The sequence below is a fragment of the Schistocerca americana genome, chromosome 4 (genome assembly GCF_021461395.2).
Source record: "Schistocerca americana isolate TAMUIC-IGC-003095 chromosome 4, iqSchAmer2.1, whole genome shotgun sequence".
NCBI classification, from domain to species: domain Eukaryota; kingdom Metazoa; phylum Arthropoda; class Insecta; order Orthoptera; family Acrididae; genus Schistocerca; species Schistocerca americana.
In genome coordinates, this window is record NC_060122.1 from 450730958 (window position 1) to 450758094 (window position 27137).

General features: G+C 40.6%; 1 protein-coding gene across 1 annotated transcript in view; it reads left to right on the top strand.

Moving 5' to 3' along the window:
• Window positions 1–24294, top strand: part of LOC124612299 (putative glycerol kinase 5) — a 394929-nt gene extending 370635 nt beyond the window's left edge. The window contains exon 11 of the mRNA XM_047140412.1: window positions 22577–24294. Coding sequence (XP_046996368.1) covers window positions 22577–22737 — 161 coding nt within the window. The 3' untranslated portion in view covers window positions 22738–24294. The remainder of the gene's footprint in view (window positions 1–22576) is intronic.
• The last annotated feature ends 2843 nt before the right edge of the window (window positions 24295–27137 follow it).

Sequence of the window (27137 nt, forward strand, 5' to 3'; positions counted from 1 at the left end):
TGCTTCAGATTCAGGAGACACGTCAAAATTGCAGTAAAATTTCACCATAAACACAAAACAGCTGAATTTGACAAACTGCATAATAATAATAGAATTTTGTTATATATACATATAATAAAATCTAACACTTAATTACCCCTTCCCAAAATTATCATTTCATCCTCTATGAATTCTTCATTTCTCCCACAGAACCTGCTGTAGCCTTGTTTTTAAAATTTCCAACTTCATATTAAATATGTTTTTGCCCATTAAGTTGTTATATATTGTCATCCCCATATACAGTGGAGTCTGTGCATATAATTTCAACTAGTGTGTGGGTAGCAAAAAATTATTTTTATTTCTTGTGTTATAAGTGTAATTAAAATGAATCTCCTCAACGAACTTTTGTCTTCTGTGTAGGGATATCATAATTTCATAAATGTATAAGGAGGGAACAGTTAGGATTTGTAGTTTCCACAATAATGGGTGACAAGACTCTGTTTCCTGTGCAATACACATATATCTGACAATTTTCTTTTGCAGTTTCAGTATTCGAGATACGCTACTTGAACTTCCCCAGAAAATTATACCATATCTAATAACAGATTCAAAATAACTGTGATAAACAATTTTTTGTGTACTCAAGCCAGCAGAAATTTCTAGTATTTGCATTGCAAAATTGTTCGACAGGAAGTCAATAACGTGTATTCCAGATTATGTTCTTGTCCATATTTAGTCTTAGGAATTTGACTGTGTCAACTTCTTCCATAAGTTGATCGTTATGTTGTATTTTAAGTTCCACACATTTTGAATGTTAGGTTTTGAAATGTACCATATGGGTTTTTGCAATGTTCGGTTTCAACCCATTTAAGTGGAACAAGTTTTCCAAGGTATCCAGTGTGCTTGTGATGGAGCTCGGAATTTTTACTGTATTGTTGTCTTCAATTAAAGCAGAAGTATCATCTCCAAATAGAACTGATGGGGAATTTATATTTAGGGGTAAGTCATTTATGTAGAATAGGAATAGGACTGGCCTCAAAATGGACCCTTGAGGAACACCTTGAGATACTGTACTCCACTTAGAATAATAATTCACTGAATCTGAAGTGATAAATACCCTTTGTTTTCTGTTGTATAAGTATGATGAGAGCCAATTTAGAGCATTGTCCGTAATCCCTTATTTCTCTAATTTGTAGATAAGCATGTGGTTCATGGAGTCAAATGCTTTTATTAGATCACAGAAGATATCTGCAACTTTACTCCTCTGATCCGATGATTTGCATATCTTTACAATAAAGTTGTTCACTGCATCCAGAGTGTTTTTTCCTGGTTGAAATCCAGATTGGTTATTTAAAATAATCTCTCTTTTTTTTTTTTTTTTTTTTTTTTTTTACAATAACATTTTTGATCTGGTTTGCAGCTACTTTCTCTAACACTTCTGACAGGGCTGGAAGAATAGAAATAGGGCAGTAGTTTTTGATGTCTTCCCTCGGCCCTTTCTTGAACTGAGATCTGACTTCAGCATTCTTCAAAACACCAAGGAAGCATCCCTGTTCAAAAGATCGGTTGAATATTTTCGTTAGGGGAGGTGCTATCCAAAATTTTTGGTGCTGGTGCTGCCGTCTGTTGTAAACCTTACCTTTGGACTAATAGTCACCATCACCCTCGAAGTAGTTCCCATCCGCACATATACACTGGTCCCAGCACTTCTGCCACTGGTCAAACATTTTCTGGAAGACCTCTTCTTTAAGAATGTTTATCACCACCAATGATGCTTCTTGAATCCTCTCTAGAGTGTCGAACCGATGACCTTTCAACTTGAGTTTCAGTTTTGGGAATAGCGCGAAGTCACAGGGAGGGTGTTTACGGTGGGTGGGGTACAACCGCCATGTTGTTTTTTGTCAAAAAGGTCCTGGTGAACAAGGACATGTGACAGGGTGCATTGTCATGACACAGCAGCCATTTCCCTAGACGCCAAAGTTCAGGCTGTCATCGCCGCTCATTTTCATGGAGCAGAATTCACTGTTTGGTTGGGTGGGACAAATTCTTTGTGCCCAATTCCCTTGGTATCAAAGAAAACGATGATCATTATCTTCACTTTGCTCTTCACCTGTCTCGCTTTTTTGGGTGTTGGAGAGCCCGGGCTATTCCAGTGGGATGATTGTTGCTCTCATGCTCTGTCCCCCAAACACTTGTTGAATCATTGCAAGGGTCTCCGTAGCACTTTTCCTGAGATTCGCACAGAATTTTATACACATGCACTGTTCTGTTCGCGGATCCATAGTAAAATCGCCACATACCAAACACACAGTATTATGGAAATCACTGTGGACATGCAAGACGTCCTGCCAGCTGAATGCCACTCTGCACACTGACTCATCAGATACGCAGCTCTTGCCTCCTAGTGGTGCAAAGATCTACCACTCCTACTTTGCAGATGGCAGCACTAGTCCTGAAAATTTTGGATTCCACCTCGTATGTCAGACACTGTTTTAATCACTGTAATGGGTATCCCATCCCTTCTTGCAGAGTTTTTATTTTTTAATGATGATATAACTTCTAAGGTAACAGGATCATTAATACTGAGAAGCAACAAAATGGTATCAGTATTGTTGTAACAATAAATTATTATAAAATTTAATCATTTCAGTTTATTATTTCACAAGTGTTTCATATATAATACAAAACTTATTTGCAAGTCTAATTTATTTTTTGTAACAGGAGATTTCACATTATAATCAACAGTACTTAGCTTTGTCTGTTCAGTCATTGAGAATGTTGTTGTTTACATTTGCTTACTAGAAAAAATACTACTGAGTTATTTCTATTGGGAGTATGACTGCATCTGATTTACAGAATATGAAGGGAAAATCTATTGAATAAAACTTGAAAAGCACTTTGAAGTTAAATTGCACATTTTATTCTGACAGATCTCAGCCAAAAATGAGCTAATCAACAGTTGCAGCTTCTGTGCAGACAATAGTTTTGTTTATTAATAAATAAATCTTCTGCTACCAGTCACAATGTTTCTTTATTTTACTTTTCACACGATGCGTTTCGAGAAATAATTCCCATTTTCAAGTGCGTTTTTTGTGTGTATTAAGCCATTTCTTTTGATGTTGTCAGTGTGTGTGGGTCTGCTTCATTTCGTTGACTTTTGCTGCATTACATAAGAAACACGTAATTTTTTAGTTGGGTATCAATTCTTTTTGTGAAGTTAGTGGCCAAATTTAGAACAATTTGTACTTACCATTAGAAAACTGTAAGTGCAAATTCTTCTAAATTTCAGCATGCCATGTAAAGCTATACTGAGGTTAGTGAGAAAAGCAATGCTAGGACTTAAAGATTGAAGTAATGTGTACCGTATTGCTTGTCTATTGTCTTTGCTGGTTTTATGTATCATATATTTAATTTTATGTCACACAAAACATCAAGGTTGTAACAATGGAAAATTGTACTGAAATGCAGGAGGATCTGCAGCAAATTGACGCATGGTGCAGGGAATGGCAATTGAATCTCAATGTAGACAAGTGTAATGCACTGTGAATACATAGAAAGATAGATCCCTTATCATTTAGCTACAAAATAGCAGGTCAGCAACTGGAAGCAGTTAATTCCATAAATTATATGGGAGTAGGCATTAGGAGTGATTTAAAATGGAATGATCATATCAAGTTCATCGTTGGTAAAGCAGATGCCAGACTGAGATTCATTGGAAGAATCCTAAGGAAATGCAATCCGAAAACAAAGGAAGTAGGTTACAATACACTTTTTTGCCCACTGCTTGAATATTGCTCACCAGCGTGGGATCCATACCAGATAGGGTTGATAGAAGAGATAGAGAAGATCCAATGGAGAGCAGCGCACTTTGTTACAGGAGATGATAGATAAACTCCAGCGGAAGACTCTGCAGGAGTTTCGAGAACATACCTTCACCGAAGAGTCAAGCAGTATATTCCTCCCTCCTATGTATATCTCGCGAAGAGACCATGAGGATAAAATCAGAGAGATTAGAGCCCACACAGAAGCATACTGACAATCCTTATTTCCACGAACAATACGAGACTGGAATAGAAGGGAGAACCGATAGAGGTACTCAAGGTACCCTCTGCCACACACCGTCAGGTGGCTTGCGGAGTATGGATGTAGATGTAGATGTAGAAGTAGAAGTTATTAGCTAATAGGCAATAAAGAGTGCAAATTTTGTGAAGAGTTCCTGTTCTCCCAGTTACAAATAATCCCATCCAGTATTTGTGAGTTTTTTTAGACAGGGGCAGGTTGTCAAACTGGCTGACTGGGTGCAGGAGAGGCACCACAGGACTTTGTAATTTCCACTGTCCTGAATATAGTATGATGGCACCCATTACAAAATGTTACACGTTTGAGTTCCACAGAGCAAAATACAGTGACATGTGATAGAAGAATGCTGTGTGAAGAGTCGTGGCATTGCACTTTGGTATATTTAAGACCAAATAACATGTCTTACATTTTGTCAAACACATACATTTTATTTACCTGACTCTTCAGAAAGACTTGCACTACAAAATGGACATATTTGTGAAAAGTTGATTTTTAAAACTTTTGGCCTCCTACCTCAAATGCTCAAGGGAGTAGGGGCACCATTATCTGGTATTGCCCCGGTTTGGAAATATCATCAATCCGAGGCTGATACACAGCTGTAATGGGGATGTGGGTAGTCTCATGTGAGCCGTGTTTACGTTTAGTGATTTTGCTGTTTCCTTTTCGTTTATTGCTCTCACTTCAAATGAAAACAAAATGGATTTCTGTGGCCGGGAATTAAAAGACATTCACATAATTATGGAAGGCTAAAATATGTTATTAGTTTCAGATTTTATTTAATTCCCCTTTCTGACAGTCAAGCATTAATTGCATTACAGAACAATGAAGTTATTTTTGTCGATTTGCTAAAGAAATTTAGCTTTAATTAATCTTTTCCACTGAGCCAGCCAATTTATTTGAAACAGAGCATTTAATTCCACACTATTTGCTAGTTTCAACTGTTCACTGCATTTCAAGTGCATGTTTTCAACTTCTAGCATCTGTGGCATTATGCCATAATGAAGAACCAAACATGAGATAATACAGTACAGGTACTTCAAAAAAATTTACATCAAAATCTGGACATACGAATGTACACTTTAAGCTGAATTATGCATTGTAGCATGGTTCACAAAATTCCCGTACTCTTGGAGTATCCTCTTATGTTGTGTTTCTTTTATGACATTATGTAAGATCTTTTAATGTTTTATACATACAGACATACGGACTTCCTGCGTCATTGTAGCTGCGCAAGTGTGGTAACGCTTGGTATCTGGCACTCTCTGGTAACTGCTGAAACAAACCTATTTGTAACAGCTCGCAGGAAAATATTGTGAATAGTGGTTTGCAAAGTGTTGCTTTCAAAGTAAATTTCCTTTTACGTAAGATGAATTATGTGTGAGAATGTACAATGAATTTCTTAAATCACAGAGCATTTGACTCTCATTTAAAAATCAGGTCGTTTAGTATGATGATTTAGAATAATTTCGAGCCCAGAACATCTGACATTTATGTTGTTCTTAAAAATTTTGCTGGCACATTTGTGTGATGTATCTTAAAGTGTAACACGTGCAAAAAGGGGCAATATTATATGTGAAACCTTTTTTTTCTTGTAGCAACACTGAGTATATTAATTTAAACCATTAACTTTTCCTGTTTGTGTGTTCGCTCTTCTTAACAATAATGTTACTATCGGCTGACTACATCACGTGTCCTATGTTCTGAATATCCACTGTTGTTGGCTGGCAAGATCATGTGATGAGAGCTACGACTGGCTTACACATGCGCATCGCAATCTTGATTTCAATGCTTCGGAAAGTAATGTGCGATGTTTGCATATTTTCATATTACAAAAGTATAAATTCGAATTCCACCAGTGTACATGTTGCTGCACGTCAGACATTTTCCCAAAACATGTTTTGTTCCCTGAGTTGCTGGGAAATTCTACGCCGATGTGTAAAACCGTAACCATTCAAAAGACATAAGTTTTACTATTCCGAGGAAAAGTATACTCTCACTTAACACAGAAAAAGTGTATTTTCACCTGGGAGGAAGTGTACTTTTAACCGGGAATCCCGGGAACAATCAGGGAATTTTTTTTCCTCATCCACGTATACATCCTGCTGTCATTACTCCACATGTAACAAGACAAAAGAATCATACTGAAGTGTCAACATAAGTGATACACAGAACAAATGATGTGAGTGGCCCAAAGTAAAAGAACACAGTGAGACTTGAGTCATGTGCATGCTTCCTGCAGCCTCTAGTGGCTGGCCCGCACTAATACAGTTGGCAGTTGATTTTAAGTGCATATGCACGGCAACATACACTTACACTCACATGCACTAGTAACAGGATAGAGCACACCTCTCCCTCGTACCAAACAAGGTGGTGTAGTGGTTAGCACACTGGATTCTCAGTCGGGAGGATGATGGTTCAAACCCACATTCAGCCATCCAGATTTAGGTTTTCCGTGATTTCCCTAAATCACTTCAGGCAAATGCGGCGATGGTTCCTTTGAAAGGGCATGACCGATTTCCTTCCCTGTTCTTCCCTAACCTGAGCTTGAGCCCTGTCACTAATGACCACATTGTCAACTGGACGTTAAAAGCTGATCTCTTTCTGTCCTCTCCGTCATGTGAATAGTGTGCCCAGGCGATGAAGAAGATGCTGGTGTGCCTATGATAGACAAATGCATCAAATCCAAAGTGGTGGAACCCAGTGCGTCGGCAAGGACAGGACGAGATGCTGGGTGAACACCAGAGCATAGGGCTGGAATGTGTGGAGACACGGGCATGCCCGAGGGCAGAGGGCATATGTGGTGCCCACTGTCAGCACCAGGGAGGAGGGTGCCATTGGCATCTCTGAATCATCATCAGCAGGCAGGTCCCAGTGCAGAGAAGATGGAAATGGGTCTGCTGGGGATGATGGCGAGGGGACTGGGGAGGCAGCCCAATTGGAACAGCAGGCTGCGGCAATGGATCCGAGGCCAGAGACAGACTGGTGTGCTTTGCCAGGAAGCTCAAACCTCAGGGTGTTGCCATAGAAGAGGCAGCCAGTGGGACAGGGGTGCCTCCACAGCAGGTGACAATGGGCTTTAGGCAGAAGGCAGTGGGGCAGACTGCAATGAGGGGGCCACACCCTTGAACTGGTAGCTTCTGGCAGCGAGCGGGAGTGCAACTGAACAAACTGGCGCACCACCAGCCCGTTGGCTATATGGATGTCACAAATATGGCGTCCATGGTGGTGGACAACAGTGGTCGGTATCCACTTGGGCTGGTGCACAAACTCTCATGCCCACACTGGTGAAATTGGAATGAAGTGGCCAGATGAACCCAGCCACAGCAGTTGCATGAAGACTCAACAACCAAATTATTCATTTTGGACTTTAATATATGCACTAGCTGTTCCACCTTACCGGTTGATTGAGGGTGGAATGAGAGAGCCATAACATGAGGAATGCTGTGACAGGAACAAAACAAATGAAAGGTGTGAGAAATGAACTGGGATACATTATTGGAACCTAAGGTAAAAGGCAACCACTCAACAGAAAAAACCCCAAAAGCAGTTGAATTGTGACTTCAGCTGATATCAGCACACAACCGAAAAAGTAAGGAAAAGGCAAAATGCATCCACAACCAAGAGGCAATAGCAATTCAAGAAGGGACCCGCAAAATCTACATGAATGCATTCCCAAGGCTGTTGTGGAGTGGGTCAGGGGTCAGAGACATCCCCGAGCTGCCTGCTGTGGGGCACACTGCTCACAAGCTGTGACAAAATGGACAATTTTGCCATCAGTCCCTGGTCAAATAACATGTCTCCCAGCTAACAGTTCAGTGCGCCAAACTACCCAGTGGCCCCGATGGAGATGGCATAGAACTGCGTGCTGTTATGTGATGGGAATGACTACCTGGGAGAGAGGTCTTCTGTGGGTGACAGTGAAACACCATCAAAAACAGAGAGGAGATACCGTAAGGAAAGACAGTGTGTCCAAAGCCCAACCAAGTGGTTTACCTGGCCAGCCCTGTTGAACAAACTGAAGTAGCTGGCGGAGAATCAGATCAGCAGTAACAGCAGTCTGTTATGCATGAGCTTATAATTGGGAAACACTCGACTGTGGCCTGCATTTCAATATCAAGATGAAAGCAAGGCAATTCTTCATTATCAAAATTGGGATCAGGATCCACAGGAAGGTGGGACAAGGCATCTGCAATGGCATGTTTAGACATAGGTTGAAAATGGATTTCAAAATTATAGTGAGACAAGAACAGCGGCTAGTATTGTAGGCAGTGTGCTGCCATGTTAGGCAAGGAAGTATGAGGGTTACAAATGGAAACCAAGGGTTTACGGTCAATGATAAGATGAAACTTGGAGTCATACAAAAACATGAAAATTCTGGAGAGTGTAAACTATGGCAAGAGCCATTTTTCCACCTGAGTGTATCGCTGCTGCTCCAGAGTCAGAGATTTAGAGGAAAAAGCAGCAGGTCATTTACAGCTGTCAGCATATCAGTGCACTAGGACCATGCCGATGCTATACTGAGAGTCATCAGTCGCCAAAACTATGTGCTGGTCGGGAGAACACACATCTAAACAAGGGTTCAGTACTAGTTTGGATTTCAACATTTGATTAGAACTTTTGTAGTTCAGGACCCAGGCCCAGGTATTCATTGGACAAATATATTATACTTGAACTGACATGTTATTACATTTTCACGCAATTTGGGTGCATAGATCCTGAGACCACCTCTGGTCGTAATAACGGCCTTGATATGCCTGGGGATTGAGTCAAACAGAGCTTGGATGGCGTGTACAGGTACAGCTGTCCATGCAGCTTCAACACGGTACCACAGTTCATCAAGAGTAGTGACTGGCGTATTGTGACGAGCCAGTTGCTCGGCCACCATTGATCAGATGTTTTCAATTTGTGAGAGATCTGGAGAATGTGCTGGCCAGGGCAGCAGTCGAACATTTTCTGTATCCAGAAAGGCCTGTACAGGACCTGCAGTATGCGGTCGTGCATTATCCTGCTGAAATATAGGGTTTCGCAGGGATAGAATGAAGGGTAGAGCCACGGGTCATAACACATCTGAAATGTAACATCCACTGTTCAAAGTGCCATCAATGAGAGCAAGAGGTGACCAAAACGTGTAACCAGTGGCACCCCATACCATCACGCCAGGTGATGACGAATATATGCTTCCAATGTGCATTCACAGCGATGTTGCCAAACACGGATGCGACCATCATGATGCTGTAAACAGAACATGAATGATGCTGTAAACAGAACATGAATTCATCTGAAAAAATGACGTTTTGCAATTCGTGCTCCCAGGTTTGTCATTGAGTACACTATCACAGGTGGTCCTGTCTGTGATGCAGCGTCAAGGGTAACCACAGCCATGGTCTCCGAGATGATAGTCCATGCTGTTGCAAACATCATCGAACTGTTTGTGCAGATGGTTGTTGTCTTGCAAACGTCCACATCTGTTGACTCAGGGATCGAGATGTGGTTGCATGATCCGTTACAGCCATGCGGATATGATGCCTGTCATCTCGACTGCCAGTGATATGAGGTCGTTGGGATCCAGCATGGCATTCTGTATTACCCTCCTGAACCCACCGATTCCATATTCTGCTAACAGTCATTGGATCTCGTCCAACGCGAGCAGCAATGTCGCGATACTATAAACCGCAATCGTGATAGGCTACGATCCGACCTTTATCAAAGTCGGAAACGTGATGGTACACATTTCTCCTTCTTACATGAGGCATCACAAGAATGTTTCATCAGGCAATGCCGGTCAACTGCTGTTTGTGTATGAGAAATTGGTTGGATACTTTCCTCATGTCAGCACGTTGTAGGTGTCACCACCGGTGCCAACCTTGTGTGAATGCTCTGAAAAGCTAATCATTTGCATATCACAGCATCATCTTCGTGTCAGTTAAATTTCATGTCTGTAGCACATCATCTTCGGGGTGTAGCAATTTTAATGGCCAGTATTGTAGTATAACAAGGCACGTAACGGGTGGGGTAATGTGGCTGCCCCAGGCAGGAATTCATGGTAATAGGTTATCTTACGAAAGGAGGCCTGAAGCTCCTTCATGGATGAGGGACGAGGCATAGATGTAACAGTGGAGATGTGGTCTGGTAGAGATCACATCCCATCCTGGGAGACTATGAACCCCAAATAAACAATAGAAGCTTAAAAGAAACTCCAGATACACCATAAGCCTGCGGACTGTAAGACAGAAAACAAAGTGCACAAATTTTTCAAGTTATTGGCTTTGGAGGTGCCCACGTCAACATTATTATCCAGATAATTAATGCAACCTGTGACAAGCATAGTCAGTTGCTCTAAAATCATTGGAAAATAGCAGGCGCGCTATCCATTCCAAATAGGAAGGCTCAAATACTGATAGAGACCAACTTGCTGAGACTCTTGGTCCACAGGAACCTGCAGATAGGCTTCAGACAGATCAATTTTAGAAACATAGTGGCCACCTGATATTTTTGCCAACAGTTCTTCCTGGCATGGGAGAGGATAATAAGTATCCATGATCGACTGCTTGTCGACATAGTACTGAAGTTACAATAGAGGTGAAGTTTCTCTGATGGCTTCTCAACTACAACCAGCAGAGATGATGATTCACTAGCCATAACAGATTGCACCACCCCTAGAGATTGAAGACTGTCCAATTCTGCTTGCACTTGTTCTTTCAGGACAACAGAAATCAGATGTGCACGACAAAAGCAATGCCAGGCCGTGGATTTCAAAGAACTTTGAGGAGAAAAATTCATAGCACACCCTATAACTTCCAAAAACAAGTCTGAAAACTCCTCACACAGTGTTTTCAGTTGAGATTATGGTACACACCAACACCAGCTTTTCTAAAGGATCCTTCCCACTAACACCAGCTTTTCTGAATTGCACAGGTGGGAACTGTCCCTGCAATACATCCTACATTCCCGTAACCCTCCTGGCCTCAACCTTTGTTAGTCACTGTCCTCATCCATCCTGCCCCTTCCCTGTTCCCATTCCAGCACTACACAGCCATCACTCCACCACCTCACCCAGTCTTTTTATTTCTCTCCTTTTCCGTTACTTCCCTCCTCCCTTCCCACCTCTCCCCTGCCCTCCACCTAACCTGCAGCACTATTATCTGCCACCCCCACCATACTGCCTATCCCCCTCCCCGCCCCACCCTCTTTCGTACCCCCACCTAGTCGCTACTCCTATCATGCGGTGGTGCTGCTGCTTGCAGTGTAGTTTCAGTTGCCTGAGACTGAAGTCATGAGTGTGAGTTGCATTTGCGTGAGTGTGTGTTTGCATATGTGTCTATTGTTGATGAAGGCTTTAATGGCTGAAAGCTTTAATTGTGAGAGTCTTTTTGTTCTGCCTATCTGTGACTCAGCATCTCAGCTATATGGTGAGTAGCAACATTCCTTCTCATAACATTGTTACAAAGGAAACTTCACATGCACTTGTGTGCCATTGCTCCTACCACTCTGCCCTTGCTCCCCACTCCACAAAGATCACACACCTTTAATCATATTGAGCACATCTTGGAAGTCATCAAGCAACATGAGCACTTTTCAACCCATCTTCACTTAATGCCTGTAAGTTTTGGATAATTGAGTGGTCAGTAGCAGCAGCAGCAGGAGTAGTAGTAGTAGTTGTTGTTTTATGTATCCATGGGGCACTTTTACAAGGATATTGGACATGTCATGGCTTATATTGTAGAAATGAAATTGTACTTTATATATAAAGCCATTTACTTACTTACGGGTCTAGTTTCATTAGTATAGGTCATGTAGCCTAATAGTAGGTACCATCCTGGCTTTTGCCTGAAGTAACTTTGGCAAACTACAGAAAACCTAAAGCAGGATGCCTGGATGGCAGTTTTAGAGCCTCCATCCTACTAAATACAGGGCCGAATCAAACAATGGAAAATACAGGATGGAATAAAGACAATATTACAAAAAAAATGTAGCTCACACACACACACACACACACACACACACACACACACACACACACACACATACACACAACAAGTGTCTCTGGCTGCTGGGGCAGTGCATTGAAAACAGTGCATGTAAAAATGCTAGTAATACTTTGTTCATTCATTTCTCAACATCAGTCACTGTATGCTTTATGTGCACATATTTCATTAAGGAAATGGCTAGTTCTTCACTGTTTACTATTTCTGAATACCAATCACTGCATGTGCTACACACACTTTGTACACACTATTAACTAATGTCAGGACCTAGACGAAGATCTTCCATTCCAGTTTCATTCAATGCAACTATCCGTTTTTTGCCTGTAAAGCCTAGTCAGTATCCCTCTGTTATGAGTGAGATGATGTCCACAGATACAGGATAAGATGTTAGTATAACACTTTGAAGAGATTTAGTGTAACATTTTCCAGAAAAAAGAGAAAGAAATAGAGCAAAAACGTTTTGTAAAATTATAGGAGTGCTTCATTATTACTTGCTTATTTGGCTTTTTTTTCACCAAAACTCTACACTGTGTTACCTAAGTAACTTTCCCTGTATAGGATATGTGCTTAAGAGGTAGTTTTCAGCTGACTTTTTAAATAAGTTTGTTTTAGTAATTTATTTAATATCCTTTGGCAATTCAATGTATAATTTTATTTCTTGATAGAAAATGCTCTTTCGAGTTTTATATTTAGTCCCCTTTTGCAACTGTAAGTTCAATTTGGATCTTGTTCCACACTCACCAACTGGTCTGTTTTCACAGTAATGATGAGAGTTTTTTATGTGGAAAACTAACTGATAGAAATACTGTACTTACATGAATAAAGCCCCCCCGTGAACCATGGACCTTGCCGTTGGTGGGGAGGCTTGCGTGCCTCAGCGATACAGATAGCCGTACCGTAGGTGCAACCACAACGGAGGGGTATCTGTTGAGAGGCCAGACAAACGCGTGGTTCCTGAAGAGGGGCAGCAGCCTTTTCAGTAGTTGCAGGGGCAACAGTCTGGATGATTGACTGATCTGGCCTTATAACACTAACCAAAACAGCCTTGCCGTGCTGGTACTGCGAACGGTTGAAAGCAAGGGGAAACTACAGCCGTAATTTTTCCCGAGGGCATGCAGCTTTACTGTATGGTTAATGATGATGGCGTCCTATGGGTAAAATATTCCGGAGGTAAAATAGTCCCCCATTCAAATCTCCGGGCGGGATCTACTCAAGAGGATGTCGTTATCAGGAGAAAGAAAACTGGCGTTCTACGGATCGGAGCGTGGAACGTCAGATCACTTAACCGGGCAGGTAGATTAGAAAATTTAAAAAGGGAAATGGATAGGTTAAAGTTAGATATAGTGGGAATTAGTGAAGTTCGGTGGCAGGAGGAACAAGACTTTTGGTCAGGTGAATATAGGGTTATAAATACAAAGTCAAATAGGGGTAATGCAAGAGTAGGTTTCATAATGAATTTAAAAAAAATAGGAATGCGGGTAAGCTACTACAAACAGCATAGTGAACACATTATTGTGGCCAAGATAGACATGAAGCTCACACCTACTACAGTAGTACAAATTTATATGCCAACTAGCTCTGCAAATGACGAAGAAATTGAAGAAATGTATGATGAAATAAAAGAAATTATTCAGATAGTGAAGGGAGACAAAAATTTAATAGTCATGGGTGACTGGAATTTGGTAGTAGGAAAATGGAGAGAAGTAAACATAGTAGGTGAATATGGATTGGGGCTAAGAAATGAAAGAGGAAGCCGCCTGGTAGAATTTTGCACAAAGCACAACTTAATAATAGCTAACACTTGGTTCGAGAATCATAAATGAAGATTGTATACATGGAAGAAGTCTGGAGATACTGACAGATTTCAGATAGATTATATAATGGTAAGACAGAGATTTAGGAACCAGGTTTTAAATTGTAAGACATTTCCAGGGGCAGATGTGGACTCGGACCACAATCTGTTGGTTATGACCTGTAGATTAAAACTGAAGAAACTGTAAAAAGGTGGGAATTTAAGGAGATGGGACCTGGATAAACTAAAAGAACCAGAGGTTGTACAGAGTTTCAGGGAGAGCGTAAGCGAACAAATGGCAGGAATGGGGGAAAGAAACACAGTAGAAGAAGAATGGGTAGCTTTGAGGGAGGAAGTAGTGAAGGCAGCAGAGAATCAAGTAGGTAAAAAGACGAGGGCTAGTAGAGATCCTTGGGCAACAGAAGAAATATTAAATTTGATTGATGAAAGGAGAAAATATAAAAATGCAGGAAATGAAGCAGGCAAAAGGAATACAAACGTCTCAAAAATGAGATCAACAGGAAGTGCAAAATGGCTAAGCAGGCATGGCTAGAGGATAAATGTAAGGATGTAGAGGCTTATCTCACTAGGGATAAGATAGATACTGCCTACAGGAAAATTAAAGGGACCTTTGGAGAAAAGAGAACCACGTGTATGAATATTACGAGCTCAGATGGAAACCCAGTTCTAAGCAAAGAAGGGAAAGCAGAAAGGTGGAAGGAGTATATCGAGGGTCTATTCAAGGGTGATGTACTTGAGGACAATATTATGGAAATGGAAGAGGATGTAGATGAAGATAAATGGGAGATAGGATACTGCATGAAGAGTTTGACAGAGCACTGAAAGAGCTGAGTCGAAACAAGGCCCTGGGAGTAGACAACATTCCATTAGAACTACTGACGGCCTTAGGAGAGCCAGTCCTGACAAAACTCCACCGTCTGGTGAGCAAGATGTATCAGACAGGCGAAATACCCTCAGACTTCAAGGAGAATATAATAACTCCAATCCCAAAGAAAGCAGGTGTTGACAGATGTGAAAATTACCGAACTATCAGTTTAATAAGTCACAGCTGCAAAATAATAACGCGATTTATTTACAGATGAATGGAAAAACTAGTAGAAGCTGACCTAGGGGAAGATCAGTTTGGATTCCGTAGAAATATTGGAACATGTGAGGCAATACTGACCCTACGACTTATCTTAGAAGCTAGATTAAGGAAAGGCAAACCTATGTTTCTAGCATTTGTAGACTTAGAGAAAGGTTTTGACACTGTTGACTGGAATACTTTCTTTCAAATTCTGAAGGTGGCAGGGGTAAAATATAGGGAGCGAAAGAGTATTTACAATTTGTACAGAAACCAAATGGCAGTTGTAAGAGTCGAGGGGAATGAAAGGGAAGCAGTGGTTGGGAAGGGAGTGAGACTGGGTTGTAGCCTCTCCCCGATGTTATTCAATCTGAATATTGAGCAGGCAGTAAAGGAAACAAAAGAAAAATTCGAAGTAGGTATTAAAATCCATGGGGAAGAAATAAAAACTTTGAGGTTCGCTGATGACATTGTAATTCTGTCAGAGACAGTAAAGGACTTGGAAGAGCAGTTGAACGGAATGGATAGTGTCTTGAAAGGAGGATATAAGATCAACATCAACAAAAGCAAAACGAGGATAATGGAATGTAGTCGAATTAAGTTGGCTGATGCTGAGGATATTAGATTAAGAAATGAGACACTTAAAGTAGTAAATGAGTTTTGCTATTTGGGGAGCAAAATAACTGATGATGGTCGAAGTAGTGAGGATATAAAATGTAGACTGGCAATGGCAAGGAAAGCGTTTCTGAAGAAGAGAAATTTGTTAACATCGAGTATAGGGTTGGGTTGTTTGGGGAGGAGAACAGACAGCGAGGTCATCGGTCTCATCGGATTAGGGAAGGAAGTCAGCCGTGCCCTTTCAAAGGAACCATCCCGGCATTTGCCTGGAGCGATTTAGGGAAATCATGGAAAACCTAAATCAGAATGGCCGAACGCGGGATTGAACCATCGTCCTCCCGAGTGCATCGAGTATAGATTTAAGTGTCAGGAAGTCGTTTCTGAAAGTATTTGTATGGAGTGTAGCCATGTATGGAAGTGAAACATGGACGATAAATAGTTTAGACAAGAAGAGAATAAATGCTTTCGAAATGTGGTGCTACAGAAGAATGCTGAAGATTAGATGGGTGGATCACATAACTGATGAGGAGTTGTTGAATAGGATTGGGGAGAAGAGACGTTTGTGGCACAACTTGACTAGAAGAAGGGATCGGTTGGTAGGACATGTTCTGAGGCATCAAGGGATCACCAATTTAGTATTGGATGGCAGCGTGGAGGGTAAAAATCATAGAGGGAGACCAAGAGATGAATACACTAATCAGATTCAGAAGGATGTAGGTTGCAGCAGGTACTGGGAGATGAAGCAGCTTGCACAGGATAGAGTAGCATGGAGAGCTGCATCAAACCAGTCTCGGGACTAAAGACCACAATAACAACAACAACACATGAATAAAGGTAACAATTCACCAAATAGTAGAGACTTGTAGTTGTTAACATGCACACAGAGAAACTGAAAACTTTGTTAGTGTTTGAACAAATCCTTTTTTTAGGCTAGAGTACACAAACACACGCACACACACACACCCATGCATACCTGCTCAGCTATGCTGTGTCGATTGAACACTCTGTACAAGGACTGCAGTAATGCAGCTTGCCTGGGGCTAGGGGTTGTGTTTGGTGGACAGGGTGAGCAAAGAAGTTGGAATGGGAGGGAGAGAGGGGAACCAGTCTTTGATAGTGCAGAGGGAGGCAGCAGGTGCGCTAGCACAGCTAAGTTCATACAGTGTGCAATGATGATTATGTAGAGGAATTGATTGGATGGAGTGACAAAGAGAGGAAGGAAATATGGCTTGGGTGCAGGATGAGTGAAGTTAGGGTCCTCAGACAGGGTGGGGAAGGAATAGGGCAGGGGGCTAGCAGAGACCAAGGCCAGAAAGATTTGGGAATGGAAGATTTGTTGCAGGACACCTCCCATCTATATACACTGATGGAAGAAAAGAATCTCAATACCAAGAAAGAGTTGTGCGAGATAAACAAAAGTTTATCTGAAAGATGATGTCTATTCAAATTTTACGCTTGTCACATAAGAGTGGTGCTAGTAGCACCACTATGAGGATGCAAATCAGGTTGGCTTTAAATGCATACTGTAATAGGCATGAGCATTAGTTACCTTTGAGACTGAACTGGCAAGTTGCCTTCAAGGCAACAAAGATGCCATTATCAACACCTCACTGAATCTGAACGAGGTTGTGTAATAGGGCTATCAGAAGCTGGATGTTCCTTCTGCAATAATGCAGAGTGTCTTGGCAGAAATGTAGCCACTGAACATGGTTGCTGGCAGTGGTGGTCAGAGGAATATACAGTCGCAAGAAAACCGAGCTCCAGACAGCCACGGGGCACTACCGAAAGGGAAGGGCATCATGTATGGTGTATGACTCTGGTGCATTGTACTGCAACTGCAGCAGCAATCTGAGCAGTAGTTGGCACCACACTGATACAACAAACTCTTACTAATAGGTTACTTCAAGGACAGCTCTGAGCTAGATGTCCTGTAGCCTGCATTCCATTGGCCTAAAACCGCTACCTGGAACTTCAATGGTGTAAGGCAGAATGGGGATCTGTTGTGTTTTCCAACAAAAGCTGGTTCTGCCTTGGTGCCAGTGATGGCCATGTGTTGGTTGGGAGGAGGCCAGCTGAAGGCCTGCAACCAGCCTGTCTGCATGCTAGACATTTTGGACCTACATGTTGAGTTACGGTCAGGGATGTAATTTCGTATGACGGCAGGAGAACTCTCGTAGTTACGCCACTCACCATGACAACAAATTTGTATGTCAATCTGGTCTTTTAACCGGTTGTGTGCCATTCATGAACATCATTCCAGAGGGGTGTTTCCCAACAGAATAATGTTTCCCCACATGCCGCTGTGCAACCCAACATGCCGTACCGAGTTTCAACATGTTGTCTTGGACAGCTTGATCCCCAGATTAGTCTCCAATTGAGAACACACGTGACATAATTGGATGGCAACTCCAGCGTCATCCACAAATAGCATTAGCTGCCCCTGTATTGACTGACGAAGTGTGACAAGCATGGGCATCTACATCCATACTCCACAAGCCACCTGACGGTGTGTGGTGGAGGGTACTTTGAGTACCTCTATCAGTTCTCCCTTCTATTCCAGTCTCGTATTGTTCGTGGCAAGAAAGATTGTCGGTATGCCTCTGTGTGGGCTCTAATCTCTCTGATTTTATCCTCACGGTCTCTTCATGAGATATATGTAGGAGGGAGCAATATACTGCTTGACTCCTCAGTGAATGTATGTTCTCGAAACTTCAACAAAAGCCCGTACCGAGCTACTGAGTGTCTCTCCTGCAGAGTCTTCCACTGGGGTTTATCTATCATCTTCGAAACGCTTTCGCGATTACTAAATGATCCTGTAATGAAGTGCGCTGCTCTCCATTGGATCTTCTCTATCTCTTCTATCAACCCTATCTGGTATGGATCCCACACTGGTGAGCAATATTCAAGCAGTGGGCAAAAAAGTGTACTGTAACCTACTTCCTCTGTTTTCAGATTGCATTTCCTTAGGGTTCTTCCAATGAATCTCAGTGTGGCATCTGCTTTACCGACCATCATTTTTATATGATCATTCCATTTTAAATCACTCCTAATGCCTACTCCCAGATAATTTATGGAATTAACTGCTTCCAGTTGCTGACGTGCTATATTGTAGCTAAATGATAAGGAATCTTTCTTTCTGTGTATTCACAGCACATTACACTTGCCTACATTGAGATTCAATTGCCATTTCCTGCACCGTGCGTCAATTCGTTGCAGATCCTCCTGCATTTCAGTACAATTTTCCATTGTACAACCTCTCGTTGTAATAGAGCATTATCCACAAAAAGCCTCAGTGAACTTCCGATGTTATCCACAAGGTCATTTATGTATATTGTGGATAGCAACGGTCCTACGACACTCCCCTGTGGCACACCTGAAATCACTCTTACTTCGGAAGACTTCTCTCCATTGAGAATGACATGCTGCATTCTGTTATCTAGGAACTCTTCAATCCAATCCCACAATTGGTCTGATACTCCACATGCTCTTACTTTGTTCATTAACGACTGTGGGGAACTGTATCAAACACCTTGTGGCAGTCAAGAAACACGGCATCTACCTGGGAACCCATGTCTATGGCTCTCTGAGTCTCGTGGACCAATAGCGTGAGCTGGGTTTCACATGATCGTCTTTTTCGTAACTCATGCTGATTCTTACAGAGTAGATTTCTAGTCTCCAGAAAAGTCATTATACTCGAACTCAATAGGTGTTCCAAAATTCTACAACTGATCGACGTTAGGGATATAAGTCTATAGTTCTGCACATCTGTTCGACGTCCCTTCTTGAAAACGGGGATGGTCTGTGCCCTTTTCCAATCCTTTGGAATGCTACGCTCTTCTAGAGACCTACGGTACACCGCTGCAAGAAGGGGGGCAAGTTCTTTCGCGTACTCTGTGTAAAATCGAACTGTTATCCCATAAGGTCCAGCGGCCTTTCCTCTTTTTAGCAATTTTAATTGTTTTTCTACCCCTCTGTCATCTATTTCGATATCTACCATTTTGTCATCTGTGCGACAATCTAGAGAAGGAACTACAGTGCAGTCTTCCTTTGTGGAAAAGCTTTGGAAAAAGACGTTTAGTATTTTGGCCTTTAGTCTGTCATCCTCTGTTTCAGCACCATTTTGGTCACAGAGTGTCTGGACATTTTGTTTTGATCCACCTACCGCTATGACATAAGACCAAAATTTCTTAGGATTTTCTGCCAAGTCAGTACATAGAACTTTACTTTCAAATTCATTGAACGCCTCTCGCATAGACCTCCTCACACTACATTTCGCTTCGCGTAATTTTTGTTTGTCTGCAAGACTTTGGGTATGTTTATTTTGCTGCGAAGTTCCCTTTGCTTCCGTAGCAGTTTTCTAACTTGGTTGTTGAACCACGGTGGGTCTTTTCCATCTCTTACGATCTCCATTCCCCAAAATGACATCCAGCACCTGTACAACACAATGCGTGCACACACATTTGCATGCTTGCATTCAACATTCTGGTGGCTACTCTGGTTATTAATGTAGCAGCATTTCATATTTGCTGTGGCTTATCTTGCGCTTACATTAACCTGTAAACATGCAGTGTTAATCTCTTAAATATGTTACCAAGAGAAATGTATTCCATGTAAAATGTTGCACAGAAATTGCAGCAGAGCTGGTATATGACATGACTACTTTCACAGGTGGCCTTGTCCCAGATAGAATGGGATAAGCTTGTGAAAGGTCTCATGTAGGAAAGCTTTCCATTACCACATTTATGTGATGTAGTTAAACTCCCAAAAGTTTTTAGCAGACGTTTGCAGTGAGCCTAATGACTGTTTTAGTTAGTATTCTTATGGCCCTTTAATGTAATTTGAAAACATTTTAATAGTTTATGCATTTGTTCCTCTAAAAAGAATTCCATAGCTAAGAATTGTATGTTACCTGCTTATGAAAAGTATATAACTGAAAGGCACTGGCTATTAACAATGACAACATGAAACTAAGAATATTAATGTGATAATGATGGTCTGTTCACAAGGATGTTTACATATTCTCAATACTTCAATGGACAATTAGTGTTTGTTTCTAGAACCCTTGTGTTTGTTAGACAATATATATAGGTACCAGTTCAACTTAATTTGACATTGCCATTTTCCTTCTTCAAACTGAAATTCATGACATTTATTTTCTTTGTGTTTGGTATAATTCTATCCCACATGGACCAGTTGAAAATTTTCCTTGGAAGTTCAGACTTATTTTTCTCTTATCTCTACGCTGTGTACAATATCTGCGACATATGTTTGGAACTGGTTATTAGCTGCCCAATCAAGGATCTGGACAGCTGACAATCCTTGTGAAAACAAGACCATAATGCATCACTCCCATCATCAGGATGAAATAGAGTGCTACATGCTACTAGATAGGTGCCTCTCATTAAATTTCTTGAGAGCTTAATATCTGCAGAATTTCTTCCTGTGATACTATTGTTTGACCCTCTGATGTGTGTGACCATGAGTGATTTGTTAAGCTTTTGTATCTGTAATATTGGTTTCTTGAGGAATACAGTAGACCGTCGATTATCCGAATGTTGGTCAACCGAACGACCGCTTAACCGAACTGTGTACTTGCTTGCACCTGTTACTCTCCCACCCTACCATCCATCATCCCCCTCAATCCCAAAGCAAGTTTCCCACAGTAGTCGCCGCACTGGGCACCACTGGTGGAACATTGCTTCTAATGGGGCCTTCACAAGGCGCTGCTGACCGCCCAAGCCGCCAGTCGCTGTGTTTCAACAATCAGCACACTTCTGTCCGCTTGGCAATGGCAGTAGAAGTAGCGGCAGTATCAAAGCTGTTCACAGCAACAGCTGCGCGAGCTTAGAGTTGAGGCATGCCGCTCCACGCAGTTTGAAGGTTTGCGCACCCCAAAGAAGAGCTTCTCACGGTGCAAACAGTCACCTTCTGTTCTCTGTTACGACCACTTGTGTGCTGCTGCGTGAAGAAGTGAACTTGACGATACAAAATGCTTAAATGTAAACGTGTTGTCCTTTCTATGAGGGACAAGTACGAGATTATTACTATATATTCCTACTGAAGTTGCCTTTGTATATTACTTTGTAATACTAAAAGAGATGCTTGTTTTTTATGAATAAATTTACTGTTCAGTACTTTTTTTTGGCAAATAAACATGTACAGTTCGATTATCCGAACAAACCAGTTTTCCGAACACCCATGTCCCCCAATTACTTTGGATAATCGACGCTCTACTGTATTTCAATATTCTTGCTTGCCTGGCTGATTTAGAGCTTGATGGTTGACTTGTGTTCATTAAAAAAATGGGCAAACTTTGTGATTTTAAGCTGATTGATTGAGGTTGGTTACCAGCCCGTCTCTTACCGTACTGTATTTTTCGTTTCTTTTCTCTTTCTCTTTCCTTTTCGTATTTTCTTTTCAGAAACAAATTTTAATGTTTTATTCCAGAATAGTTTATGTACTTTATCTCTTTAATCCGTAATCTAAGTTTTGTGGATGTTGTCTGTATTATGATGAGTGTTGTGAGAGTTTATCTGTGTTCATTTCAGTTTTCCTCTCAGATGGGTTCGATAGGGAACTTACTTGCCCTGCATAAGAGTGATTTGCATGTAGATGGCATGTGTTGAATAGTTTAATATGGTGAAGTTAGGGCTTGTCATATTTCTGTGTTTACTGATACCTAACCTCTGGTTTAAATGAGAGTATTATTTTGCCATCTGTTCAGTATGATGCAATGAATGATTTTAAATGACCATAGTTTAATATGGTGAAGTTAGGGCTTGTCATATTTCTGTGTTTGCTGATACCTAACCTCTGGTTTAAATGAGAGTATTATTTTGCCATCTGTTCAGTATGATGCAATGAATGATTTTAAATGACCTATTGAACATATTATTAATTTCTTCATCTGTCCCATTTTAACCAGGACTGTTTCATCTCTCTGTCCCTCATAGTGCAATGGTTTTGGTGCTACTTGCTCTTTGAATTTCTTTTTTTTTGTTTAACTACAGAAAGGACAAATTTTGTTTTCTGTTTTAGGTGTATGGAAGTCAAAGAACGACCTCTGCAAACTTAGGAAAGTCAGAGATGTTTTCGAGCCAAGGCAAGAAGTACGACGAAGATATGAAAACACTTTAGCTCGCTGGAGAGATGCTATGGAACGTTTCTTAGATTGGTATCCATTACCAAGCAATAAATAGGCTGTGATGTTTTGTCCGTCTGCAATATGTTGTGCTTCCCACATTATAACTTCCAGGTGACATGTAACTCAGACTGAATAATTTTACACTGCCATGAAGATGTGAATTATTTTTGATAATGCAGATTGAATAGTTTTAAAATATTATGTAAAAAACAAACTATTTTTCTACACTAATAATCATCTGGAGGTCTGGTATTTTATATTTTATGTGACACACTTTGATGAATTTTGTGGAGGTTAGTACAGTACAAACCAAATTAATGAATTTGCTGGTACTGAAAATCTTAAAGATATTATGCCAATTATGAGATTTACACAGTCCAATCAAATCATTTATGTTTTGTTTGTGTAAATAAATCATTAAATGCTGTTGGTTATCAGATAGGGAGCTTTCAAAGGAAAGGAACACTTCCTGCTGCTCTGATAGTACTGTAATGTCCACATGCTTTGTGTAGTGGTATTCTTCTTAGTACATGACTGGTTCAAAATCCCCTGGTAGGAATATACATAATCTAAAAACACAGTGAATTCTGGTCAGCAACTGTGAAAGGAAAGATGTAATCAAATGACACTGTACCCCATGTGTTCCTTCATGCAGTTTCCTGGTTGTTTACCTGATAAACATGTGAGTTATAGTGTCATATATATCTTAAAGTATGAGAACGGATTTATTTTTCTTATATTTGTCCCTTTTGCATTGAGCAAAAGCCTCTCGAAATCAAAATAGTCTTTTAGTAAGCTTAAATAAACAGTGTGAAGTAGTATTGTGCCATACATATTTTGTGTTGAAGCCCAAAAGATGATTAAATAGTCCAAGTACCAGTGATAAACTGAAAATGATAAGTATAACTTTATTGTTTTTAGCCTGATGTTTTATATTTACAGTTCGACCTGGACCATATTTTAACTATGTCCACTTACTGAGAGCAAGAATTAGTAATGATTGTTTAATGACAATATTACCTGTTAGATTTTCATTCACTAGAAGAGTATTTTATGTATTTGTTTAACTGTGACACACTTTTTGTTACATATGTTTGTTCACTTTGGAGCGTCCGTTTTTGTCATTGTTAATTTCTGCATATGTGAGTGCAAATGTGTGCTAGACAAGTTTCACAATTGTTGAATATTTTATATGCCTTGTTGAATATGCTCCATAATATTTATGGGGCTCTTGGGTGTTTTTAATTGAATCAAATTAAGATTTTTCAATCTTGCTCATTACTATGTTTATTCTGATTCACATGTGTGACTGTAAAATTTTGATGAATGATTTATTAATCACTAACAATGTTTCATTCTTTGTAGGTACAGCAATGGCTGAATTTGTTTATGTCTTGACATTAACACAATTAAGTTTCATCTTAAAATGTTTTGTTGAGGTGAAATAAAATTCAGCTGTCAGTATAACTTCAAAAACGGAAATTTGAAACATTGTAACTGACTAATGAATTTTTCAAGCAACTGGAGTTGGTTTCTTAATACCGTATTGCTCATTATTGTTGTTGTTGTTAATAAAAATAAGACAGTATTTTTCTCGTTTATACATCTTTGTTCTTTGATATTGTTATACTTGTTTACAGAATAAAAAAATATCTTTATTTGCTTTGTTTTACCATTTGTTATTGTATATTTGCTTTGTTTTATCATTTTTTATTGTAATCTGTCATTGTAAAAGCTTATTTAAGCGTTAAATTTTATATTTCATTCTTGCCTATGTCTTCATTTTGCAGGAGACAGTCTAAAAAAACCGAAAAGTGGAAACATACCAGGAGAATAGGATACTAAAATGTATTAGGACAGCACCAGCTTTCTGAAAGAAGGAAATGGGGGGAGGGGTGAAGAGAGATCCATATCTCAAAAATAACATTGTGCACTTATGTTATATTAGTTTCTACTTTTTTCTGAGAGTGGCATATCTGGCCAATCAGCACAGATTTAGCTGCAAATATGCATTAAAATGTGGGATACTGCAATGAAAGCAGTCTTCCACATGTCAGGATATAACCACAGTGTCACAAATCTGTATGAACAGAAGGAGTCATCGTTTTCTGAATCATTAATAGCATTTTCTTTGAGGTGCTCTAACTTGGAAATGTGTCGCTAGTGTTTCTGATAGTATAAATGGCCTAAACCCCCAGAATATTGGACACACTTGTTAGCATGAGAAAAATTCTGTCTAGTCTGCCTCGAAACAACTTAATGCCACACTTGTTTTTCACCACGTGGAAATCCAGTTTGAAGTTGACGCAGAGGCATCAGTCATCAACAGTAATTAATTTGGATACTTAACACTGTCTTGGACTCTGTTATTATCAAACTTGTGCAGTTTGCTTCATTACGCAGCATTATATTTCTCCAGCATGAGTTGGTGTATGAGTTAAGACATCAGATTAGAACTTGGGAAATAAGGAGCTGAAAATGTGGCTTGGCTGAATGTTGGTATAAGATTAATGGAAAAACTGCAAAAAAATGTTGAGGAATCCTTTTGAAGTTTAAGTCCTGAGATGCTCTGCAAGATGTCAAAGAGGACATGGAAACTCACAGATCTCTGTGTGAAGCATGATGATGTAGATACATATCTCCTGGATTCTCAGTTTTTATAAGTAGGTACTCAATATACTGTGGTTCATGGTGTGGGTTCCTGTAGTCATGTCCTAGTTCATGAACCACGGGCAATGTATGAGTGGCCAAGTAAGTGGTCCCGACAGTCGGGATACCAGTTACTTTGGAATAAGGCTGAGCATCTCGGACATATTCTGAGTCGTGGTCACCTTTGTGCTCATACGGCAAAGAGTACCAAATCCACCGGTTAGTCCCTTAGCTGTTAGGGGTAAAACCCAATGGGACTCGGGGCAAGTAAGGCTAGCAACCTGCTTCCCTGGTACTTTAAATATGATGCTGGCAACAATCAGAGCAAAATGACTCGGACCTTTGGAGGTGACGGAGTCCCACCTCTAACTGACAAACCAGGGACTCCAAAGATACGACTTGGCAAACAAATGGTAATGAGATGGGGAGCTATTAATATCAATGGGGGCTACTCTGGGAAGAAGGTAGAGCTGGCAGAGGCTGCAAGTAAGATGGGGCTGGACGTTTTAGCTGTTAGTGACATTCGGGTAAGGGGTGAGAAAGAAGAGGAAGTGGGAGAATACAAGGTCTACCTGTCAGAAGTCAAAGCAGGAATAGCACAATGGGGTGTAGGGCTTTACATCAGGAAAGAAATGGAACCCAGCGTAGTTGCAATAAGGTATGTAAACGAACGACTGATGTGGATAGATTTTACAGTGTCTAGCAAGAAAATTAGGATTGTGTCAGTATATTCGCATTGTGAAGGGACAGATCAAGATAATATGGATAGTTTTTATGAGGCACTCAGTGATGTAGTTGTTAGAGTAAAGGACAAGGACAGTGTTCTGCTCATGGGGGATTTTAATGCCAGGATTGGAAATCGAACAGAAGGGTATGAAAAGGTTATGGGTAAATTTGGAGAGGATATGGAGGCCAACAGGAACGGGAAACAACTCTTGGATTTCTGTGCCAGTATGGGCTTAGTAATCAAATCACAAACTCCTTTTTTAAACATAAGAACATTCACCGGTATTCTTGGGAAGGCAGGGGAACCAGATCTGTTATTGACTATATAATAACAGATCAGGAATTCAGGAAGGCTGTGAGGGACACACGTGTATTCAGGGGATTCTTTGATGACACTGATCATTATTTAATCTGCAGTGAAATTGGGATTGTGAGGCCGAAAGTGCAGGAGGTCAGGTCCATTTGTAGGAGGATAAGAGTGGAGAAACTTCAGGATAAGGAAATCAGGCACAAGTACATAACAGCGATCTCAGAAAGGTACCAGTTAGTTGAATGTAGTCAATTACAGTCATTGGAAAAGGAATGGACAAGGTACAGGGACACAGTACTAGAAGTGGCTAAAGAATGTCTTGGAACAGTAGTGTGTAAAAGTAGGATGAAGCAAACAGCTTGGTGGAATGATACAGTCAAGGCAGCCTGTAAAAGGAAAAAGAAGGCGTATCAAAAATGGCTACAAACCAGAACCCAGGTAGACAGAGAAAGTTATGTTGAAGAAAGAAACAAAGCCAAACAGATAATTGCAGCATCCTAGAAGAAATCGTGGGAAGACTTTGGAAACAGGTTGGAGACTATGGGTCAAGCTGCTGGAAAACCATTCTGGAGTGTAATTAGCAGTCTTCGAAAGGGAGGTAAGAAGGAAATGACAAGTATTTTGGACAGGTCAGGAAAACTGCTGGTGAATCCTGTGGATGCCTTGGGCAGATGGAGGGAATATTTTGAAGAGTTGCTCAATGTAGGGAAAATGCGATCAGTAATGTTTCAGATTTTGAGGTAGAATGGGATAGGAATGATGATGGAAAT